This window comes from Panicum virgatum, chromosome 3K (assembly GCF_016808335.1).
Source record: "Panicum virgatum strain AP13 chromosome 3K, P.virgatum_v5, whole genome shotgun sequence".
NCBI classification, from domain to species: domain Eukaryota; kingdom Viridiplantae; phylum Streptophyta; class Magnoliopsida; order Poales; family Poaceae; genus Panicum; species Panicum virgatum.
Genome location: NC_053138.1, coordinates 52,013,362 through 52,033,872, shown reverse-complemented (window position 1 = coordinate 52,033,872; position 20,511 = coordinate 52,013,362). Strand labels below are relative to the sequence as shown.

The following is a 20,511-nucleotide window of genomic DNA, read 5'->3' as shown; positions in this document are numbered from 1 at the left end:
GACACATGATACATGATGGATGAAACACAGTTTGCCATCGGGCACTCCAAGTAAAATCTACATTGTTCAACTCGCGTAAACATATTACATTACTGTCAACCTAAACTAACATCCCGCAGCAAAATATCCACAGATCAAACATGGTTCTTGTAGAAGCCTCACGAGAATGGTAAATAAATAGAGGCAGGTGATTCACTAGCAATCCCAGTTAACAGTGCTTGTGCCATAGACCATAAGCAAGGTAAGGAGTGGAAAAAAAAAGGACACAATCAACAAGACAGCATGCATGGCCACAGCAGCAGTCAAACTGCGGCGCTCTTCTGGAGTTATATACAGGTAAACACAACATCGCTCTAACCTCAGCGCTCAATTATACAAAACCTGAGGTGAACATCATGCTGCTCCAGGCCAGGGTCTAGGAAGCCGGGGCAGATTCTAGGAGACGGTACATTGTGATCTCTTGCTGCTTGAAGTACCTCCTATCTTCCTCATCCACAAGGACCAGATTCAGGTAGTATTTGACGCTGAATTTATTGTTTATGTTGCGGTAAGTTGGGGTCAGCTCATAAGGCGTCAGGAACAGCCTCACTGGAATAGACTCACCTGCAAACACAATTTTGATTAGCTATGCTGGAAAACAACATCAACATCCTTGAAAAATGATATGGCCTAGCTTCGAGAGGATGGGATTTGGCTCGATCCTGGTTCCATCCATGTGTAATTCAAGGATGGACCATGATTCATCCCACTGGCTCACCCAATGGTTTTCCTACATGGGCAAAGCAGGTATACTGCAACGGCATCTGGTCAGATTCAGGCTTCGATCCATAGGCGGCATTGGCCAATGACAGATCATGATGGTAAACATCTGAAGAAAAGGTCGTTACTTTATGCATCATGGCCCTTTTGCCATGATGAGCATCCCTTCCAGCTGATCCTAGTTCAAATGTAGACTGGACCAACTTCTATGATTCACAGCAAAAAGGCAAAAGCCATACAAGGGAATGCTGGTTTTCTCCCTCTCCCTCTCCCTCTATCAGTGGCCACGGCAATTTACATGAGTACAAGCAATTAACTCAAATGAACTGGGTTCTGTCAGTGTTTCATATAGGTTTGAAATTGCTAACAAATTAATTCCTTAATTTTTAGGCACATTATTGCTTTAAACTTTTGAGGTGTTGAAGCTACAGGTGATAAGAGTGCAGCCATGAGATCAATGAATGGACATGAATGCTTTGCTCTACAACAACGAAGCAAGCACTCACTACACTGTAAAGTAACAAATCATACCTCTGACAGGAGCACCATCCATCAGCTCAAACTTAGCAAGAGTCTCAGTTTCAACATATGTGTTAGAGCCCGACCCTGTTGACTCCCTACGCCGAATCTCCAGCTCCATATTTTTTATCTTTATTCTAACAAGAAGGAAGTATATCTTCCCAATAATCACATCATTGAGATGGTACCTCCAAAAAAAATGCAAAATGTGAATACCCTTCCATAGTGAGAAGCTTATAGGAACAGAGAAATAGTTAGGCATATGCCTGTGATCTTACTTGCTTTTGCTGTACTCAAACTCAATATGTAAGCAATCCTCAATTCCAACTTCCATCTGTAAAGGAAAATTCAGTAACATGAATTTCATAATGAAATGTATAACAATCTATATTTTTAGAAAGATCATTCTTAGTTTGACCACATTAAACAGAAAAAGGCATGCAATTAAGTATAAGCTGAATAGAATGATAGGGAAATAAATTATTAACTTGCTCTTCAGGACATGTCTTAAAAAAGTGTGAAGTAACTCTAATAAACTCAAATCATATTGGGACTGTTTATTATATATATTTTGGGTGGAGTCAGCTTATTAAATGAAAACCATCAAAACAACAAGCATCCTTTCTGCAAGAATATTATTGCTCATAACTATGATACAACCCTTGGAATGGACAGGCTCATTTGGAATATTACTATCAAAGAATGGTAGGGATCAGGAGTCAGGACACTCCAGGGCTTTTGTTTGCACATCCGAACCTTTTCTCTTCACCCTCCTATCTAAACTTGAATTATGTCAGACCGGTGGTAGTTATATCAGATCAGTACTTAGAATGCAGGAACTGTTTATTCCGCAAAAAAGAAAGGACCTGGAGTGGCTAGTGAGAACTAGCTAATTTATCTCTTCCCTTGATTCCAAACTATCAAAACTGATATGTCAAAATTCAATATCTGGATCATGTCGAAGTAAAAGAAAAGTATCCATTCTTAAGAGATCGGGATAAACGTGTCCATTAAACCATGACCTATTCCATTTTATGAAAATCAAACTGACCAGATTTTTCAGTTTTCTGGCAAAAAAAGAGGCTTCAGAAATTTATAGAACCTCCTATTAACAAAGCAAGCTAACATGAACTCTGAAGAGATATTTGGTCAACATTGCTAGGACAAAGACAGCAAAAATGTCAATTTGAGAGTGTAGGAGAGAATAGAGTGTTGTATTCCTCCAAACCCTAGAAGGGTGTGATATATAGTACCTATATATGGGCCTCTAGATGGGCCGTAACACTGGGCCATATGGGCCACTCACACATACACCAACACACCCCCCCGGCAGTCTGAACTACCGGCGCAGCAGAGTTCAAAACTGGACAACAAGAAAGCACACACAGGGCAAACACCCCCCCTCCCGCAGCCACAACTAGCCACCTGCTACGTTGAGGCTGGAGTGAAACTCCGAGAAGGTCGAGGAGGGGAGACCCTTGGTGAAGATGTCAGCAAACTGGGAGGTGGTCGGGACATGGAGTACCCGAACATCGCCGATGGCGACCCTGTGGCGCACGGAGTGTAAGTCGATCTCCACATGCTTCGTCCGCTGATGCTGAACGGGGTTGGTGGAGAGATACACGGCACTGACGTTGTCGCAGTAGACGAGCGTGCTCTTGGCGAGCGGGGTATGGAGCTCCGCCAAGAGCTGTCGTAGCCAGGATGCCTCCGTCACGCCGTTAGCGACAGCACGGTACTCTGCCTCGGCACTGGAGCGGGAGACAACCGGCTGCCGCTTGGACGACCAGGAGACCAGGTTGCCGCCCAGGAAGACGGCATAGCCGAAAGTGGAGCGGCGAGTGTCCGGACAGCCAGCCCAGTCAGCGTCGGTGTAGACAACCAGCTCAGCAGAGGGCGAGCAGTGAAGCACAAGGCCGAAGTCAACAGTGCCACGGACGTAGCAGAGGAGACGCTTCAGCGCAGCAAGGTGTGACTCCCGGAGATTATGCATATGAAGACAGACCTGCTGAACAGCGTAGGTGAGGTCCGGCTGAGCATACCTCGCAGGTGCAGGGGAGGCACCGGGGCCGCGCATGGCGCAGAAGGAGGCACCGGGGCCGCGCGTGGCGCAGAAGGAGACACCGGGGCCGTGTGTGGCACGACAAGAGGTCCTGGGGCCGCGTGTGGTGCAACAGCGGGCACCGGGGCCGCGCTTGGCGCAGCAGGGATCACCGGAAGTGGTGCCGGTGTACCGAAAAAACCTGCAGGAAAAGGACAGACAGGTAAAGGTGGATGAACCACCGAGTCAGTCGAAAACCAGGACTCCAACTCGGGGTCAGGAGAAGGTGTGGAGGAGGTGGAGTAGGGGAAATCCGACTCGTCAAACACGACGTGTCGGGAGATCAGGGCGCGGCGAGAGGTGAGGTCAAAGTATCGGTACCCCTTGTGGTCAGGGGAGTAACCAAGAAACACACAACAAGTCGAGCGAGGCGCCAGCTTGTGAGAAGCAGTCGCGGAGATGTTTGGGTAACATGCACACCCGAAGACCCGAAGGTGGTCGTAGCGAGGAGGGGTACCGAAAAGAGCGTGGTGTGGAGTGGGAGCAGGAGAAGCAGTGGACGAAAGACGGTTAAGCAAGTAGGTGGCAGTGCGGAGGCTCTCAGCCCAGAAGCGGGGAGACAGAGAGGCCTGGATCAGAAGGGTGCGCATGACGTCGTTCGTCGTGCGAATCATCCGCTTAGCCTTGCCGTTCTGGGGAGATGTATAAGGACAAGACATACGCAGCTGAACACCCCGAGCGAGTAAGAAGGAACGGGAGGTGGAGTTATTGAACTCACGCCCGTTGTCACACTGGACGGCCTTAATGGTGAGGCCGAACTGAGTGGACACCCAGGCAAAGAAGTGGAGGAGGGTGGGGAAGGTCTCAGACTTAGCGCGCAAAGGAAAAGTCCAAGAGTAATGAGAAAAATCAGCCACCACCAGATAATATTTATAGCCAGAAATGCTGAGTACAGGAGATGTCCACTGGTCACAGTGAACAAGATGAAAGGCATGCGCAGCATGCGAAGAAGAAAAATGAAGTCTAACATGACGACCTAACTGGCACGCATAACAGAGGTGCTCAGCAGGAGCCCTAATACATGGAACATTAGTACTACGACTGAGCTGAGCCAAAACGTCGCGGCCGGGTGACCAAGCCGGCGGTGCCAAGTGGTGGAAGACGGCGTCGCGGCAAAGGCAGTAGACGAAGAAGAAGTCGAAGGCAGAGCAACGAAAGCAGGAAGACGAAGAGTGTAAAGGAGCCCCGAGTTGTTACATCGGAGGAGCGGACGCCGGAAAGCCGAATCCTTCACAGTAAAACTAGAAGAGTCAAATTTGATGGAACAAGAATTATCAGCAGTAAACTGGCGAATGGAAAGAAAGTTGTGAACTATTTGAGGAGCAACAAGGACATTGGGAAGACGAAAAGAACCAGGAGCAGAACCCACGGCAGTGACAGAAAGGCAAGACCCATCACCAACCATGATGGAAGAAGGGCAAGAGGTGTGTGGGGGTCGGACAGAAGAGAGGATACCAGCATCTGGGGTGGTGTGGAAGGAGACACCCGAACCGGCGATCCACTCGGTGCTGACCGGCGGCGTCAGCCCCATGGTGCTGAAGGACTGCGCCAGTGCTGCCTGGTCCCACCCCCCAGGCCAGGTCGGCTGCTAGCTGGGCTGAGTGGGCGGGGTCCAGGACGGCGGGAACAGGGGGGCAACACCGGTGAACATGGCCGCCGGCTGGAGCTGAGGACGAGCCCCCCCCCCCCCCCGACCCTGGAACGGCCACATCTAGATGCACTCTGACCATGGGTTGCTGAAGGATGGCCAGGGCGTACCTCCAGGGGCAGGGGCAGGAGCGGGAGCCGGAGTTGGCGCGGTGGGCGGTGGCGGCGGCCTGGACGGCGGCGCCAGTGGCACTGGCACCCGCGCCAGGGACCTGCACGCCTGCAGGAGGTAGGCCGGCGGCAGCAGGGGCGGCGCCCGCGCCCAGGGGAGCGCCAGGGACCTACACGCCTGCAGGAGGCAGGCCGGCGGCGGCAGGGGTGGCGCCCGCGCCCTGACCAGAGCCAACGGTCGGCGCCAGAGGAGGGGCGGGCGGCGCCAAGGCGGGGAGCAGAGCAGCGGCCGGCGCCAGGGGAGGAGGGGGCCCGGTGGCCAGGGGAGGAGGGGGGCCTGGCGGCCGCGAGGTGGGCCGCGGCGGCGGCGCCCGTGGCACCCGCCCCCTATGGCGGCAGCAGCACCGGCATAGGAAGGTAGAGGAGGGAAAGAGGAGAGAGGAGGGGCCGGCGGCCGGCCGGCCATGGGGCCAGCGGCGGCGGCGGCGGCAGGGGAGGCAGGGAGGTGGGGAGAGGAGAAACATAGGCTAATGATACCATGTAGGAGAGAATAGAATGTTGTATTTCTCCAAACCCTAGAAGGGTGGGATATATAGTACCTATACATGGGCCTCTAGATGGGCCGTAACACTAGGCCATATGGGCCACTCACACATACACCAACAGAGAGACTGCACAAGTATAATATAACACAGTAAAGTTATATCCTGAGTTACTAAAGTATCTTTACAAGCATCAAATTTTAAAAAACTAAGCTTCCATTAGTAAGAAGTTAAGAACTCACCTTAATACTATTATTGATTGTAGGGACAGGAGAGTAGTTTCTTACCTGGCAGAAGAGTAGGAAAACGAATTATTACTCTGGAAAAAAAACTATGCAATCTGCTAGAACACATGAAAATTAATAAATTTATTGTCTTGAAAGTGTTAGTTACTGTCAATGATGGCAAAATTGAATGGAACAAATATATTGCACGGTGATAAACATATAAAAAATCTAGTCAAATTGTTCCAAAGTACTATAAATAAAGTCTATGGTTCTAAAGCTTTTATGTAGGCAGTATAAATATAATGGTGGTTATCAACTTACACAGAAATCCCGGTATTCCACAATATTCCCAACATAGTTTCTGCCAATAGTCACCTTCAAAATGTACCTGAAAGGGCATCAAGGGTACATTGTTCTTTAGAGGCGCTTCACTATACAATTTTCTCCAGCATATGAATATTTTACTGTTATCAATTTATCATAAACTTTCAGGACATTTTTTTTTGAAGGAAAACTTTCAGGACATTCAAACAAGTGAAATTATGTAAGAGGCGCTCAATTGTACATGTTTTGGTTAACACTTGATTAACCATTGATTTTACTTGAGCCAAAATGGAAATGCATGAGTTTAGGAAATATGATAGTTTACTCTCAAACTTAGAAGCCGAATAATGAGGGATTATACTTGTACTTTGCTAATAGCCTAAAATCTTTCACAGGAAGATATATGTGATATAACAGTGAGCTGGTCATGCATCCTTATCATACAGAGGCAGAAACAAATCAATGGAACTACAGAAATGATATCCTATGCCAAGCCTGTAAAGGCAGTTAAAGATGTCTTGAACATCAAATTTTATATGAAGCATCCAAGTATTCCAATTCATAAGTTAGTAAAAAGCATATATCAGACATTGTGACACAGAAGGTTGCAGACGCAATCCTGCTAGTAACTGGACTTCCAGTGGGTACTGGGAAAATAAATCTTGGCATTGAAATATTCAAATCTAAATTTAAAAACTGAACTCAAGTGATCAACAGTATTTAACTGGAGACAATTCGAAAGTACAATTAAATTCAGCATTTCAAGTTGTGCGCAAAGATGAACCAATACCAACCATTTCCCACAAGTTTTTGCAAAACCAAAATTTGGTAATGGTGGTAAAAGATTTAAATATGAAAAACAAAACTCAATAAGAGTGCTGATCTAATAAATCAAACAAAACTCAATAAGAGTGCTGATCTTAATCATAGCATTTGCTTACCTCAGTCTGACATTTGTCCCATTGTAAGACTCATATGGCATTTCAACAGTCGAAAACTCAAATGGGTATGTTTTTCTTTCATAGATTTCACCAGGAACATCCAACTCACGCACTGCACAGGTAAACAGTGCATTTCAAGTCATAATAGCTTCTCATGTAGTAATCAAGGTTTTTAAAGCAGTAAGGTGAGGCAAGGCGAGGCGATGGGGAGCCGCTCAGTCGCCTAGGCGACGCCTAGGCGGGCTAAGGCGAGCCTTAAGCAAGGCGATGGGGAACCGCCTTGTCGCCTAGGCGACGCCTTAAAAACCCTGGTAGTAATAATAATAAATAATAATATGGCAGTGCAGAGAAAGCACAAGTTAATAACTTGACCAACTCACTACTAGCGGAACAACAAGTTCAGGAGACCCTTTTGGTACATCTTAGTTACTAGCCCAGGATTCTAGTCTAGCCAGGTGATTTAGTTTTTTACATCAACAGTCCAGCTAAAGGAAGAGATAATACAAACAGTAAGGGGAACTGAAATCTGAGTTGATGAGTATAACAATAGCCAAATATAGTAACACATCTCAGTGTATTTAAAAGCATAGCAATTAGAACAGTTGTGTATTTTTGTTTTAGTTTCAAAGCTTGTATTTATCGTGCATTTCTGGTGAGCATGTCTTATTGTCTTGCTTGGTCTGTTTACTGAGTACTGACTGAGACCTACTCCATGATGTTATTGCGAGGCCTGGTAAATGTTAATGCCAGACTCAGTGGTTTTCATTCGGTTTTCATGTCATGTTCGTAAACCTTGATCTATAAAGCTTTACTTTCCTTTATTCCTTTTGTTAACAAATCACAGGTTTAACCTTTTGAGTAATGTACCAGGATAATAGTATAGTGAAACTTGAATACTATCATGCTGAGAAACTAAGGATGACAGCAAGAGGATTTAGCAGGGATAATAACTGTGAACTTTTTCTTTCTCAAACAGACAGGAGGGATGCATATCATTATAGTAATAATAACTAACTACCCTATGTTTTCAGATTTCTAACATGGAAGAAAAAACAAAGATCACAAGTTCAGACATTGCACAAATACACTATAATACGTACTGGCATATCATGCACCAGAAACTCACCTAAGGAAGTGAAGTCATAGAAGTTCCCTCGGTCAAAATACAGCTCTGTAAAAGAAATGGACCCCCATTGTAAACACCAGGATCTTGGAGGACCAAAAGTATAAACAGTAGACACCGTAATTTGACAGTAGAAAATTACTCCACAAATGCAAAAACAGTCAGTACTTTTATCCACGTCAGAAGCCATATTCATGCAGAGCATGAAGTTGGCATGTAATGTGAAATATGTCCAGCAAAATTGAAGACTGTAATGGATGTCTTCAGCAGCATTTTCAGCAAAAATAAATATAACAGCAACCAGTAGATGCAGAAAAAAAAGAAATAATAAGAAACAACAGCCATCTTAGAGCAACATAGTAACATGGATATGAAATTTGTGTCAAGAATCATCAGAACGAACAATCAAACATCTTAACAGCATAACAAAATGGAATGAATCCATAACAAGAAACTGGTTGTTCATGAAGACATTAAACAAAGATAACTAGCCTGTGAAGTCACATAACCTAAGAAACACGTGTGGAATTGAATAACAGTGACTATGGCATCTCTAGAAGCAAAACTGTTGCCTCATAATGAACATGCTACTGACAGAGCAAGAAACAGCTGAGGGTAAGATAGCATACCTATTTGGCCCAGCAACTCGATCTTAACACCCATGTGTTCAATCCTTTTACCTGGGACTGGTGCTATCGATACCTGAAAACCATTTCACCTGATCTTAATAATAGGCATGACCCAAGCAAGGTAGGTAAGAACAAGGAAACAAGGAAATCATACTTCTCCAGATATTGTTTCCAGGCTCTGGAAAACAGGGACCATTGTTGTCTTCCCATTGTCCTTCTTAACTGAAACCTGTGAAATGAGAACAGCAGAAACCAACAGTGTACATGTAAGCTATAAGCAGAACTCAAGTGTGAAACCCAACTGGTAGCAGCATGAGGATATAAGCACTGTACCTGCTTCCTGGTCCTCGCATCAGAGAATGTAATCGAGATGTCACATGGTGGCTTGAATGCTCCAATGATATAGTTCTGAATTCACATACCCATAGAATTACATTATCATTATGGTAGAGCACGAAAAAATATATGCAATACTTCCACATCAGAAGAACCTTAAAAGCTAAAATCTCTACATGCAGGGCGTTGTTCATCAGAAAACAAACAAGTATCAGGCATGTGAATGCGAACCAAGCTTTTCCAAGTTGGAACAGAGTTCATTTCAGCTGCAATTCAGACACCAGGCCTAAACAGCCCAACCTGAGAAAACAAACAGACTAACAACAATCCGCTACTACAGAGTCAGCTCGGACGAAAATAGACCAGGACCCCTTGCGCCCATGCAAAACCAGGATCACACATAGCACCCAATTTCAACTATGATTAAATTTAGCAAACAAAAAGGAGGTTCAGCCTGCTGCCGAGCACAGGCGACCTCCCTTGCTCTTCGGCCGGATTCATCTAAGCCGGCGGAGGCGGCTGAAATCGGATCACCAAGCACCCTATTCCAGCAGCCTGCGCCGCGAGAACCGCCCGCAATCTCGCGCGGCGGCCGCGCCAACAACCAGCTAGAAAGGTTTGGGGCCCGGTAACTAAACCCCCAGGGCCCGTACCCATCCGAGGAGGGGCGTGTGCGGCTCCGATCGCCACGCCAAACCGCGGCCAGGCCGCGCCGGCCCGGGAGCCAGATTCGGTCGGCTCCGCAGGTCGCCGCCGCTCCGAGGGGGCGGAGGTGGTTGGCCATATGGGGAGGAGGAGGGGAGAGGGTGGGATTATAGCTACCATGGCGGCGACGGCGGCCGGAGAGGGGCGGCGGCGGCGGCGGCGGCGGCGGCGGCGGCCGGAGAGGGGAGGAGGCGGCGGCGCTGACCGGAGGACTCGCCGCGTCGGGGGATCGAGATCGGATGCGGCGGCGGAGAAAGAAATCGCGCGCAGGCTCAGTGGGGAAGGTGGGCCCTCCTCTCTCTGGTTCCTCGCTCTCGGTATGCATGAGCGGCTGACTGATGGGCCCGGCCCGGCTTTCTACTCCGCTGCCTGAGCTGGACGGGAAGGGCCCGCACCCAGCAGGGCTGCTGTTGCTGACGTGGACCTCGCACGGTCCTGCACTCCTGCTGAATTGATCGGCTTGTGCAATTAAAAAATTCGCGTCTCTTTTCCTGTTTCGGCCGTGTTTGGTTTTTTTCTGGAAATACTGTAGCACACTTTGACCGCTAATTTAGAGTATCAAATGAAGTATAATTACAAAACCACCTCCACAACCCCCCGTGTAAATCACGAGACGAATCTAATGAGCCCTTTGACCGCGCGATTAGATGATGGTTACTGTAGCATCACTATAGCAAATCATCAATTAATTACCGCCACTAGATTCCTCTCGAAAAGTTACACCCATCCCTAAAAAGGTTTTGCAAATAAACTTCATTTAGTACTCCATGCGGACGTTCGTCTTTTTGTGTAAACTTGATTAGACATTTAACCAAACACGGCCTTCATTGCGTTCGTTCATGCGTTATTTGATAACCCCCGGAAAAGAAGAGGAGGACTAAAATCTAATATTATTCATCCAATCCACTCCAATCATCTTTTATCCCCACCCAAACTGAACAAGTTCTCCATACATTATTAGTATTTCGAAATGCATGCGGAGAGGTGTTACCTCGAGTTTGAATACTGTTACACCTTCGATTTTAAATATAGATTAAAATAGCGGGCTATAGCGCCGCGTTTGAGAGGAGGTGACGCTACGATACAACAGATAACATCGATATTGTAGCTCAGATCAGTATAGCGGGATTTAGCGCCGCTAAATGGCATAGCAGTCTGTAGCTTTTAGCACCGCTATGGCCGGATGAGCTGCTGCAGACCAAAATACGAAGCCAAATCACTTTTCAGCCCATCTTCAGCCTAATACCGGGCCAAAAACAGTTTTAAAACTGTCAACTATCGTGGTCTTGTAAACCTGCACCCGCATTTGGTTGAAGTGCTGAACAAGTGTTGTTGTGAAAATAGTCCAAAACTCCAAATACACATAATATGGACTATATTCTCCTTCTTCTTTTTTTGCATTCTGCTAAATGGGATAGTGCTGCTATAGCGGATGCTACAGCAGCCATAGCGTTTTCGAAGGATCTCCGCTAAGTTACATAGTCCGCTATTTTGTATATTGATTTTGATGTTGATTGTAATGGATTGAGATAGAATGGCAGGAAATTGAACAAATATTCCATACCAAATTAAGGGTCCGTTTGGTTTCCTTTGCAGTCTTAACTGGCCATAGTTTTCCATATTCTTTTAGACAAGTTTGACCAACTTAAAAACGTGTTTGTTTATAGCTAAAAAGAAAAGATATGTAAGATTCTTTTTATTCTCCAGTAAACTGTGTCATGGTGTGCAAACCCACAGCCGGGTGGCGTAGTGCACCCGCCTAAACCCAGAGGGTGAGTACTCGGAGGTTAGTTAGGACTAGTTCTATCTCGCTGGAAGAACACGATGAACACAGCAGGTTTAGAGTGGTTTGGGCCGCCGGAGCGTAATACCCTACGTCCACTGTGTGTTGTATTGCTTGTGTTTACTTAGCCTCAAGAGAGTCTGAGAGATCTAGTGCTGAGTCCAGCGTGAGTCTGAGAATCTGTAGCGAGCGCCTCCCTTTTATATCTCAAGGGAGCCGCATACATGGCCATTGGGTCCCCGACAGGTGGGCCCAATCGATGTAGTATAAAATAACATACTGTTCATACATTATGGCGTTGCAGGCGACGGAGATCTCATTCCTAGATTTCCTTGCTCTGTCCGCGGGAATCATCCGTCCAGCATATCCATGCCCTGTCTTGTCGAAACGGTGCCAGGGTATAGCTTGCGGCATTACCTGTAGCGTAGCTGAACGGGCCGTGTAGCTTGCGACGTAGGCGGTATGATGGAAAAGTGCCGTGCTGTCGTTTCCATTTAATGCAATAGACGGGCTCTGCGCAGATGCGGCGCAGGCGGCTGCACTGTGTACCTCGGTAATATGTGGTCTACAGCGAGGCCTGACAAAGACTGTCCCGCGTGCCGTGGCGGCAGAGCACGCCTCAAACACCCGCATTGAATGGGGTGGGTGGGCGAGTCTTCCAGCGGAAGACTCGTGCCCGCGCCCGCGCCTGCGAGACGCGTGGCGCGCCGGGACCCCCCCGGCGGTATGTTCTACGCGCGTGGGAGGTCCGGACGGACGCGGGGAGGTCCCGGACCCCTATGGGGGTCCGCGCCCTCGGCTGTTGGCTCGGAGCTTTCCCTCCTCAGGGACACATGGTGTCATCGGACCCGTCCCAGAGCGGGGAGCGGGTCCGGGGCCGCTGGCCCGGTGAGGAAAGAGCCTGACCCGTGGGGCCCGGCTGCTCCGCCCCTTATGGCGTAGTTACGGATGACTACGCGAGTCCTGCCTTGCTGCAGTAGGAGTGAGTATCCCTGCTACAGGGTACCAACAAACTGGATCGGACGTGTTATTTTAATATTCTTCTCTATAATTTATTTTATCTAATTTATTTATTTGATGTGTTTGATGTTAATACTCTTCTCCATAAATTTAGTCAAATTTGAATTATTTTATCTTAAGATAAATAAAAATAAATTATATTTTAGGGCAGAGAAAGTCAAAGAAAATTTAGGAAGTACGATAAGGTTCTTAGATGGGCCCAAGTAGTTGCGCAATGCAATAAGAGCAAGTACTACGTCCATTTTACTTACACGTCGTATTAGGTTTGTCCTAAATCAAATTTGACTAACTTTGACCAAATTTGTACAAAAATATAATAACTACTATACTATCAAATATATGCACTATCAACATATACTTCATGGTGGATTCAATGAAACAAATTTGATATTGTAAATGTTATTATCTCTTTCTATAAGTTTAGTTGAAGTTTGACAAGTTCCACTTAGGACAAAATTAATATATGACATGTGAATAAAACAGAGGGAGTATTATGAGGGGGTGGGAAGCTGGCGGCTCGCTCCAGCGGGCGCAGACGTGTTATCGAAGCTCCTATGGGTTGATCTCTACTATGCATTAAATACCCATAGGGTCCACCACTTTTGCAACCACCAACCAACGTAGCTATTAGTCTTTCTCCAAGCAGGGTTTACAATTTCGGCAAAAATTTTCAAAATACTTGATATTTCGGTTTTATCGGTGGGTTCGAAAGATTTTTTACCAGCCCAAATTGATTTTTAGATATTCTTTATTTTAGAAAATATTTTAAGAAAATAAAAAAATAAAAATTCTGATATTCTCAATATTTCGGTTTTATCGATGGGTCCGACCGGAATTAAAAACCCTGGCTCTAAGCAGACATCAACTGTCTCCGTTCCGGTTTTGGATTTCAAATCATGGTTCATGGTTCACGGTTATAGTGGAATCCGAGTCGGGCCGACGATCATATACTCCCTCATAAAGTCATAACACTCCCTCAAGGCAGAGATCGACAGCCATGGGTGGCATCCACGGCATCCCCGTCCTCGAGCTGATCATCCTCTTCCTCCTGCCCTCCCGGCCCACCTCATCCGCGTCGCGGCGGCGTGCCGGCGGTGGCACGGCGTCGTCGGCGATGACTTCCTCCGCCGCTTCGCCTCGCGTGACGGTGGACGCCACCTCGTCGCCGGCTCCTACCATAACGGTCGTCGCTTCCTGGGCTGCTCCCCGGAGCGCGCGCGCCCGGTCTTCGCCGCCGCCGCCGCCGCCTTAGGCAGCCGCTTCTCCCTCGAGTTCCTCTGGCGCGCTCCTGAGCCCGACGGCGACGAGGTCATGGTGGACCCGTGGTTCCGGAGGATCCGGGACAGCCGCGGCGGGCTCCTCCTCTGGGCCGTCAAGCAGCGCGAGGACTGCTGCCCTCGCTGGCGGATGCACATGGCCGTCTGCGACTCCCTCGCACGGCGCCACCGGGTGATCCCTCCCATCGTGCGCTCCGGCCGCTACCACCTCCACTTCGAGCCCTTCCTCCTCGACGGCGGCGGCGTGAGCCTGTCGAGCTTCCGGGTGATGTACATGGTCCACGACGGCCACAGCCGCTGCCGCGGCTCCACGTTCACCTCGTCGCGGGCGGCGGCGGCTTGGGCAGGGACATGATGCTGGGGGACTTCATGGGCCGCACCCGGGCGCCCCTATTATGGTACGCCGGCGGGGGCGCGGGCGAGGTCTCGTGCTCCGAGCTGCCGCGCACGGAAGGCTTGGACGTGGACGAGCGGGCAGCAGCGTTGAAGGTTGCCGCCGGTAGGGACGGCGGGGCGCGACTCCTCGCCACGGCGCCCGGCGGCGTTCTCAAGGTCTTCACGCTGGCTCCCCAGCGCGGCTAGTGGGCACTTGAGAAGACGGTGGAGCTGGCGGCGGCCGCGCGCGGACTGCTGCCGGGGTGCCGCCCCTCGTCGTGCTTCTCTGCCGCCGGCGAGCCGGAGCCGTGGATTGATCAAAGTGACGGACACAGCGATGGTCGCGGTGTGGTGGCGAGGGGACCGGTCGGCGTCCACGTATACGACTCGGAGCACGAGACCTTCCATGTTGTGCTCCCCACCTTATATGTTGTGCTCCCCACTTTATATGAAGTACCGGAGCCCTAAAGCTAAAATAAAAGATGGAGTTAATGAACTTAATGAGATAGTATATAGCAGATGGATTGTAATTGAAATATGGACTTGCTAGATTCGTGCCCGTGCGTTGCTACGGGATAGCTATAGCTAAACTTTTGAAAACACAAGGATCGCAAGATAAAATAATAATAATGTGCAATTAAATACCGATGCAAGTGACATTTAATACAAAAAAACTTGTCAAATTAATAGTCAAGGAGAGCGTGGTGACAAAAGACTCACCAACTCTGCTTTATAGACTTTTGCATGATGCGGCTAAGATAATATTTTATATCGACAAAAAAAATCTGCGATATCCATCTCTTTCTTGCATTATCTTCCCTTCTTTGGCAATTTTATATTTCCTAATGGTGCACACGATACCAACTTATCAAGGGCGGTGAGCCCCCGACGTGCAGGCCCGCGACGTTCTGTGGTTGCGCGAGGGCGTTGCCTCGGCTTGAGATCGGTAGGGGAGAGATAGAAGAGGTTTTGGTAAGATAATATATTGCTTAATCCTTCTTGGAATCTGATTACAAGTATAAATAGGCCCGTTGCCAACTAACCAGAGCAACTTGCTCCTCAACTTAAGGACTCTATACTTCTAAACTTAAGGACTTTATTAGATAACTTTCCTATTAGCCACTTTGGCCTGCCTGATCAGCGTGCATTCCACGCGAAGGAGCCGCGCCCTCTGCTGCCCTGCGCAAGTCACGAACCCTGCGCCGCCTTGAGTAGGTCTGGCCCCACATGACATGTTAGAGCCACAGTAGTTGCAACTGAACAACCATGTACGTATGGTGATTTATCTAGGTAATGCAGCTGAAAACTAAACCTCATGTGTCTAAGTTTTCCAGGTTGACCATAAGCTCGTAATCCATGGCCAATGCAGTGTGTTTAAAAGTGTTTCACGGGTCGCCTGAGGGGTATTCTAGCTTCAATGGTCGCACGATGTGTTAAGCACCCATGGGTACTGAGTGCTACAACTACTGCCTCCCCTCATTGTTGCACACAGTAGCAGCTCACAGTTGAGAGCCAGCTCACCCTAGGGTGACGGCCATCAAGCGGGCGCATGTCTCCCAATGGCTCTTCCCATCCTCAGGTGCTGCACCCTCTTACTGCAACATGCATTATATAGATAATAACTTTGTTTTTGCGAGGATATCTATCTATGTAGGAAAGAAAGGAGGTTTGCTTTACGAATGAGCTAAATAATAGACTGGAGTTTAGCTCCAAATGCAAGGCCATCTAGGCATCTGGAGCATAGATTAAGAAGCAAACCACAGTGAGAGTAGAAGCAAACAGACATAGCAAGCAATGGCGCACTGCGAGAGCGAGCGTGTCTTGGTTTCACTGTGTGTGTTGTCCTCCAACTTCAATCCTGATACCTCTGATGATGTCTTTGAGCCAGAACTAATTGTTATGCGAATTATATGGAATCAATGTGTTGGACCAAAGATCACTTAGTGTTAGTTTGCTCTGACGGCAGTGAAAAACATTTAGTCTTGCTCCTAAGAAACCCAGAATTACTTTCAGAACGACCTTTTTAATTAAGTATAGAGCTGTTGCCGCCATGAGAGCATGTTGTTTGTATAAGTATAGTTCAGATTCAACAAAAAGACATGCTAATAAAATCAAGCACTCCTCTTTACCTGTCAGATTGAAATTATCATGATGATTCAGTGCTCTTGCTTGACAGGAAACAATACCACCTACAATTCAGGTTTTGTTGATGACAGTGAACATTGCCTTACAAAAACCTGAACACAAACAGCAAAAGAAATCCCATCAAAATTTTATCTTTCAATTCTGATTCGGAGAAATAGAATACGGATTAAAATTTAAAGGCCATGACATTATTATATAAAATATTGCTGCTAGAAGGTATGGTAAAAAGAAGACTTAATCAAATTTCAGTATACCTCCATAAATTATGTCCAGAAATCACGCCTTAACACATTAGTAGTATTCTTGTAGCTAAACATTTATCTATTAGATTTGTGACTTAGTTAGGAAGGGAGAACCTTACCAGTCGCAGAAACTCTTCCCATGAGTAGATATTAGATGTTATGGGCTTTCACACGATATTGAATAATGGTCTTAGCTTCAAGCACTTCATCTAGAGTCATAAACACAAGTATCGGTGTATTTAAGATCTGTAATTCTGCACATTCCCATTCAGAATCCCATCAGCACATGGAGCACACTGATGCTAAGTAGTGGAGGCACAATGAAGGTATAGTGGATTTCATTCAGAGTAAGCTAAGGTGTTATATAAATGTAAATATATACAAATGGAAATTTTAATGACTATCGGTGTATTTAAGTTTTTAATGACCACGAATGTTGTAGCTGTTTACGGTCAGTTTAGAATGGCCATGAATGTTGCAGCCTCAAAGAAAGTACTCAGGAAGTCAACCTTCTGGAGAATCATATACTTATTCTGGGGTGGGGTGTGTGTGTGGGAGGTGACTCACCAGGTGGCTGTCAAGGATGACATTGGCGTCCTTCTCGAGAAGGAACTTGACTCAGATTAATGTGTGGGGCAACCAGACAATGGCGAAACCAGAGTACCAGTCTGTAGATGAAACTGGACAAAAACAAAGAAGCAATGAACAAACTAAAGAATGTAAATGTTTTTTTGCCTGTTCTTCCATTAACTCGAGTAAGAGGAGGCTTTTCAATGTAAGAGCGTCAAAGCAGCAGTTACATATAGCTAGTGATGAGATATCAGTTTTTTTATTCGATTATTGTACCTTGGAATGAACATACTTAGGCTTCCAAAAATAGGTTCATGGGCGTTGGACAACTGAAGCCCCATCTCTCCATAAGGCACAGTGCCTTGCTACAACTGAATTTGTTGAACTCTAACAAACAAGCATTTAGTCTGAGAATTGAAAGAAAAGGGCAATGGTGGCTACACTTACGGCGTTGGGCAACTGAAGCCCCATCCTCTATAAGGCACAATGCCTTGCTACAACTGAATTTGCTGAACTCTAACAAACAAAGACCAATTCCTTCGCCTGAGTTGTCGCCACTCAGGCCCTCTTGTCTAGCAGGATCAAACAAGAATACACCAGGAGCTGTCTGCAGCAACACACGGCTAAGTACAGTCCCTCGCTGAGTCATAAGAAGACAGCAAAAAAGAAAGATCATATTATTAGGTGGCTCTGGAGGGGAAAACATTCATTTTCTAAACTGATTACCACACATGACAAGGTTGCCTAATAGATTTGCTAAGTACTTTTGATGCAAAACTGGCCAATGTGAATCTAGATTAAACATGATAATTTTTTATATTAACATGCTTCAGTTCTAAAGTCTTTCCCCAACTACAAAGCCTAACAACAGATATATAATGAACAAATACCATACCAGAACAAATGAAGGTTATTAAAATTTTTGGCAACTGTTCATGTCCCCTTCCTAACCACACTAAGATTGATGCCCCTGTGAGTAACCAAAAAACTACAGTAGCATATCTATCAAGATTTCTTTGATCTTCCTGACCCAAGCAAAATAAGTGTAGTTTTTGCAAGGATATTCTTGGATGCCACTAAAAATAGGCTGAGTTCTAAGATTGATCTAGGAACTGATTTTGCAGTTGCAAATCCATGTAACTACAGCATTTTTGTACGTATCTGTATAACTACAGCATTCTTGCAACCCGTGTGCTCAGTATAACTCAATCTTACACTCGTATTTTCACAGTCACAGGTAGCAGATTTCACCAGGCAACCATACATAAATAAATAAGCAAAATGTAAACCAAAGCAAGTCCCATGTAACAGTAATAATCTTGAACTAAAACCGTGGACACTGAAAATTGAAATTCGAAACTGAGCCCGGCCTGACAGAATTTGACAATAAAGTTGAGCAATATCAGAAAGCCAGAACTTTTGCTATATTCAACGAAACATTATGTTTAAATACTCGTTGGAAAGGTCTTCAAAAGCACTACAGCTTCCGTTCATATGTGATTCTCTAATTTGGCCGGTAAAGATCTCAAAAACAAACCGAAGCTACTGCTGTAGAGGGCGACAAAGTTCTAGAGCACACGGGTCGGAGCCTGCTATGGCGCAGGAGGTGCACGACACTACGTACCTGGTGCCGGGGACGCGGCTCTTCAACGACGTCGGCAGCCCTGCCCAGCTAGCAAGGCTAGGGTCTGGAGTGCCGGAGAAATGGCGGGATTCGAGCGAGGATTCGGGACGGGTCGATGGAGGAGTCAAAACGGGGGTCAAGGATGCAGGCAGGGGCACGCCGCGCCGGCGCCCTTCACTGGCGGTTGCTCCGGCGGCCGGCCGCTAGATCTATTGGTGGAGGGTCTCCGTGCCGCGGCTGGCGTCGCGGTGCTGGCCGGTGGCGGCACCGTAGGGCCCGGACGTGTGATTCCTGGTTACGGGGACAGCGGCTCGTTGCTTGGGGAGTGGGGTGGCGCGGCGGCGGCGTAGAAGCGTAGTGGGTGGAGTGGCGCGTGCGCTGCTGTGCTGTGGCCGTAGAGATGGATTGAGAAGGAAGAGGCCGCTGGCCGCTGGTCGTATGGAAGCCGAGCGGCCGGGACGCCACGCCATGCGTTGCCGGTCTGGACGCCGCGTCGCGAGGGGAAGGCGGCATCAAGGGCTGGCGGCGGGGTCGCGAGGGGAAGGGCGATTGGGAGGCGAGCGGGCGATGTGTAGGCGGCGTGATTTGCGCGCGGGCGGGCGGGCGGGCGATGAACGAACGAAGATCTCACGTGGAGATTCTAACGGACGAATCAGGACCGTCGAAGGCTTAACTAAGAGGAGGGGGTGACCATGTAGACGAAAAAACGTCACCTTTAGCCTCTTTCTAGTGTGTATATATATATATATATATATATATATATATATATATATATATATAGCAGTACTAGTACACTCATGTGTCAATCTACTCTTTCTTCCACTTCCACTGACAACAACAGCTTAAGGGCTTTGGGGTGTGTGGGCTTTAGCGCTTCCACTTCCTAATTGTTGCCTCACTAGGCAGGCAGGCAGGCCTCCAATCAGGGCAACAATCGCCCGGGCTGGGCTTCCTGATCTGCAAACTTTGAAGTCCAATCGGGCAATTTGGAAAATTATAAGAGGTAGAATCCCTATGTGCTGGGCAATTGACGTTCGTCAGAAACTGTGTGGTCATAATGAGCATGTATGCCATCTCGGCTAGGGTTCGGGCTTCAGGCATGTAAATTTTATGTTCAAATTTTATGAGAGGGCATGATACCTTATATTAAAAAAATCATGAGATTTTTTCATAGTTATTTTCATTACTGTAGAAGTGCACATCATTACCAGCACGTTAGTGCCGGTCCACTATGGGCCGGCACTAACGTACCTGAACAGTACCCGGCGGGCATGTTAGTGCCGGCTAGAAACCACAGTCGGTATTAACGTGCCACCCCTTAACGGTCAGCAGCCCACCTACAACGGTCAGAAGCCATGTTAGTGCCGGCTGGGGATTCTGGCCGGCACTAACTTGGCACGAGCAAATTAGTGCCGGCTGGGGGTTCTAGCCGGCACTAAACGTCGCCACTTAGTGCCGGCTAAAGCCACTAGCCGGCACTAACTTGTCCCGTATATACCCTCCACTCCTTC

General features: G+C 47.4%; 1 protein-coding gene and 1 long non-coding RNA gene across 11 annotated transcripts; both read right to left on the bottom strand.

Annotated features, from left to right (window-relative positions):
- Nucleotides 1-13: 13 nt before the first annotated feature.
- LOC120699544 (vacuolar protein sorting-associated protein 26A-like) lies at nucleotides 14-10,307 on the bottom strand. Of its 2 annotated transcripts, none has more exons than XM_039983546.1 (11): nucleotides 10,082-10,307; nucleotides 9,257-9,331; nucleotides 9,078-9,152; nucleotides 8,924-8,996; nucleotides 8,298-8,342; nucleotides 7,172-7,283; nucleotides 6,228-6,294; nucleotides 5,922-5,966; nucleotides 1,557-1,612; nucleotides 1,291-1,466; nucleotides 14-603 (listed from the first exon to the last, which is right to left on the bottom strand). In XM_039983546.1, exons 1-11 carry the CDS (start codon nucleotides 10,082-10,084, stop codon nucleotides 416-418), a joined length of 915 nt encoding a protein of 304 aa, XP_039839480.1. In that variant the 5' UTR covers nucleotides 10,085-10,307; the 3' UTR covers nucleotides 14-415. The 2 variants fall into 2 exon arrangements, with proteins under 2 accessions (XP_039839480.1, XP_039839479.1); XM_039983545.1 differs by lacking the exon at nucleotides 10,082-10,307 and adding an exon at nucleotides 9,491-9,535.
- A 3,235-nt stretch (nucleotides 10,308-13,542) lies between these two features.
- Nucleotides 13,543-18,972, bottom strand: LOC120699546. 9 transcript variants are annotated; one of them, XR_005685486.1, is made up of 5 exons: nucleotides 17,653-18,971; nucleotides 17,374-17,486; nucleotides 16,926-17,060; nucleotides 16,549-16,656; nucleotides 13,543-14,889 (listed from the first exon to the last, which is right to left on the bottom strand). It is a non-coding gene; the product is annotated as an uncharacterized LOC120699546 (long non-coding RNA). The 9 variants fall into 9 exon arrangements; XR_005685485.1 differs by lacking the exon at nucleotides 13,543-14,889 and adding an exon at nucleotides 15,002-16,014; XR_005685488.1 differs by lacking the exon at nucleotides 13,543-14,889 and adding an exon at nucleotides 15,022-15,636 and having other exon boundaries at nucleotides 17,653-18,972.
- Between the last annotated feature and the right edge of the window lie 1,539 nt (nucleotides 18,973-20,511).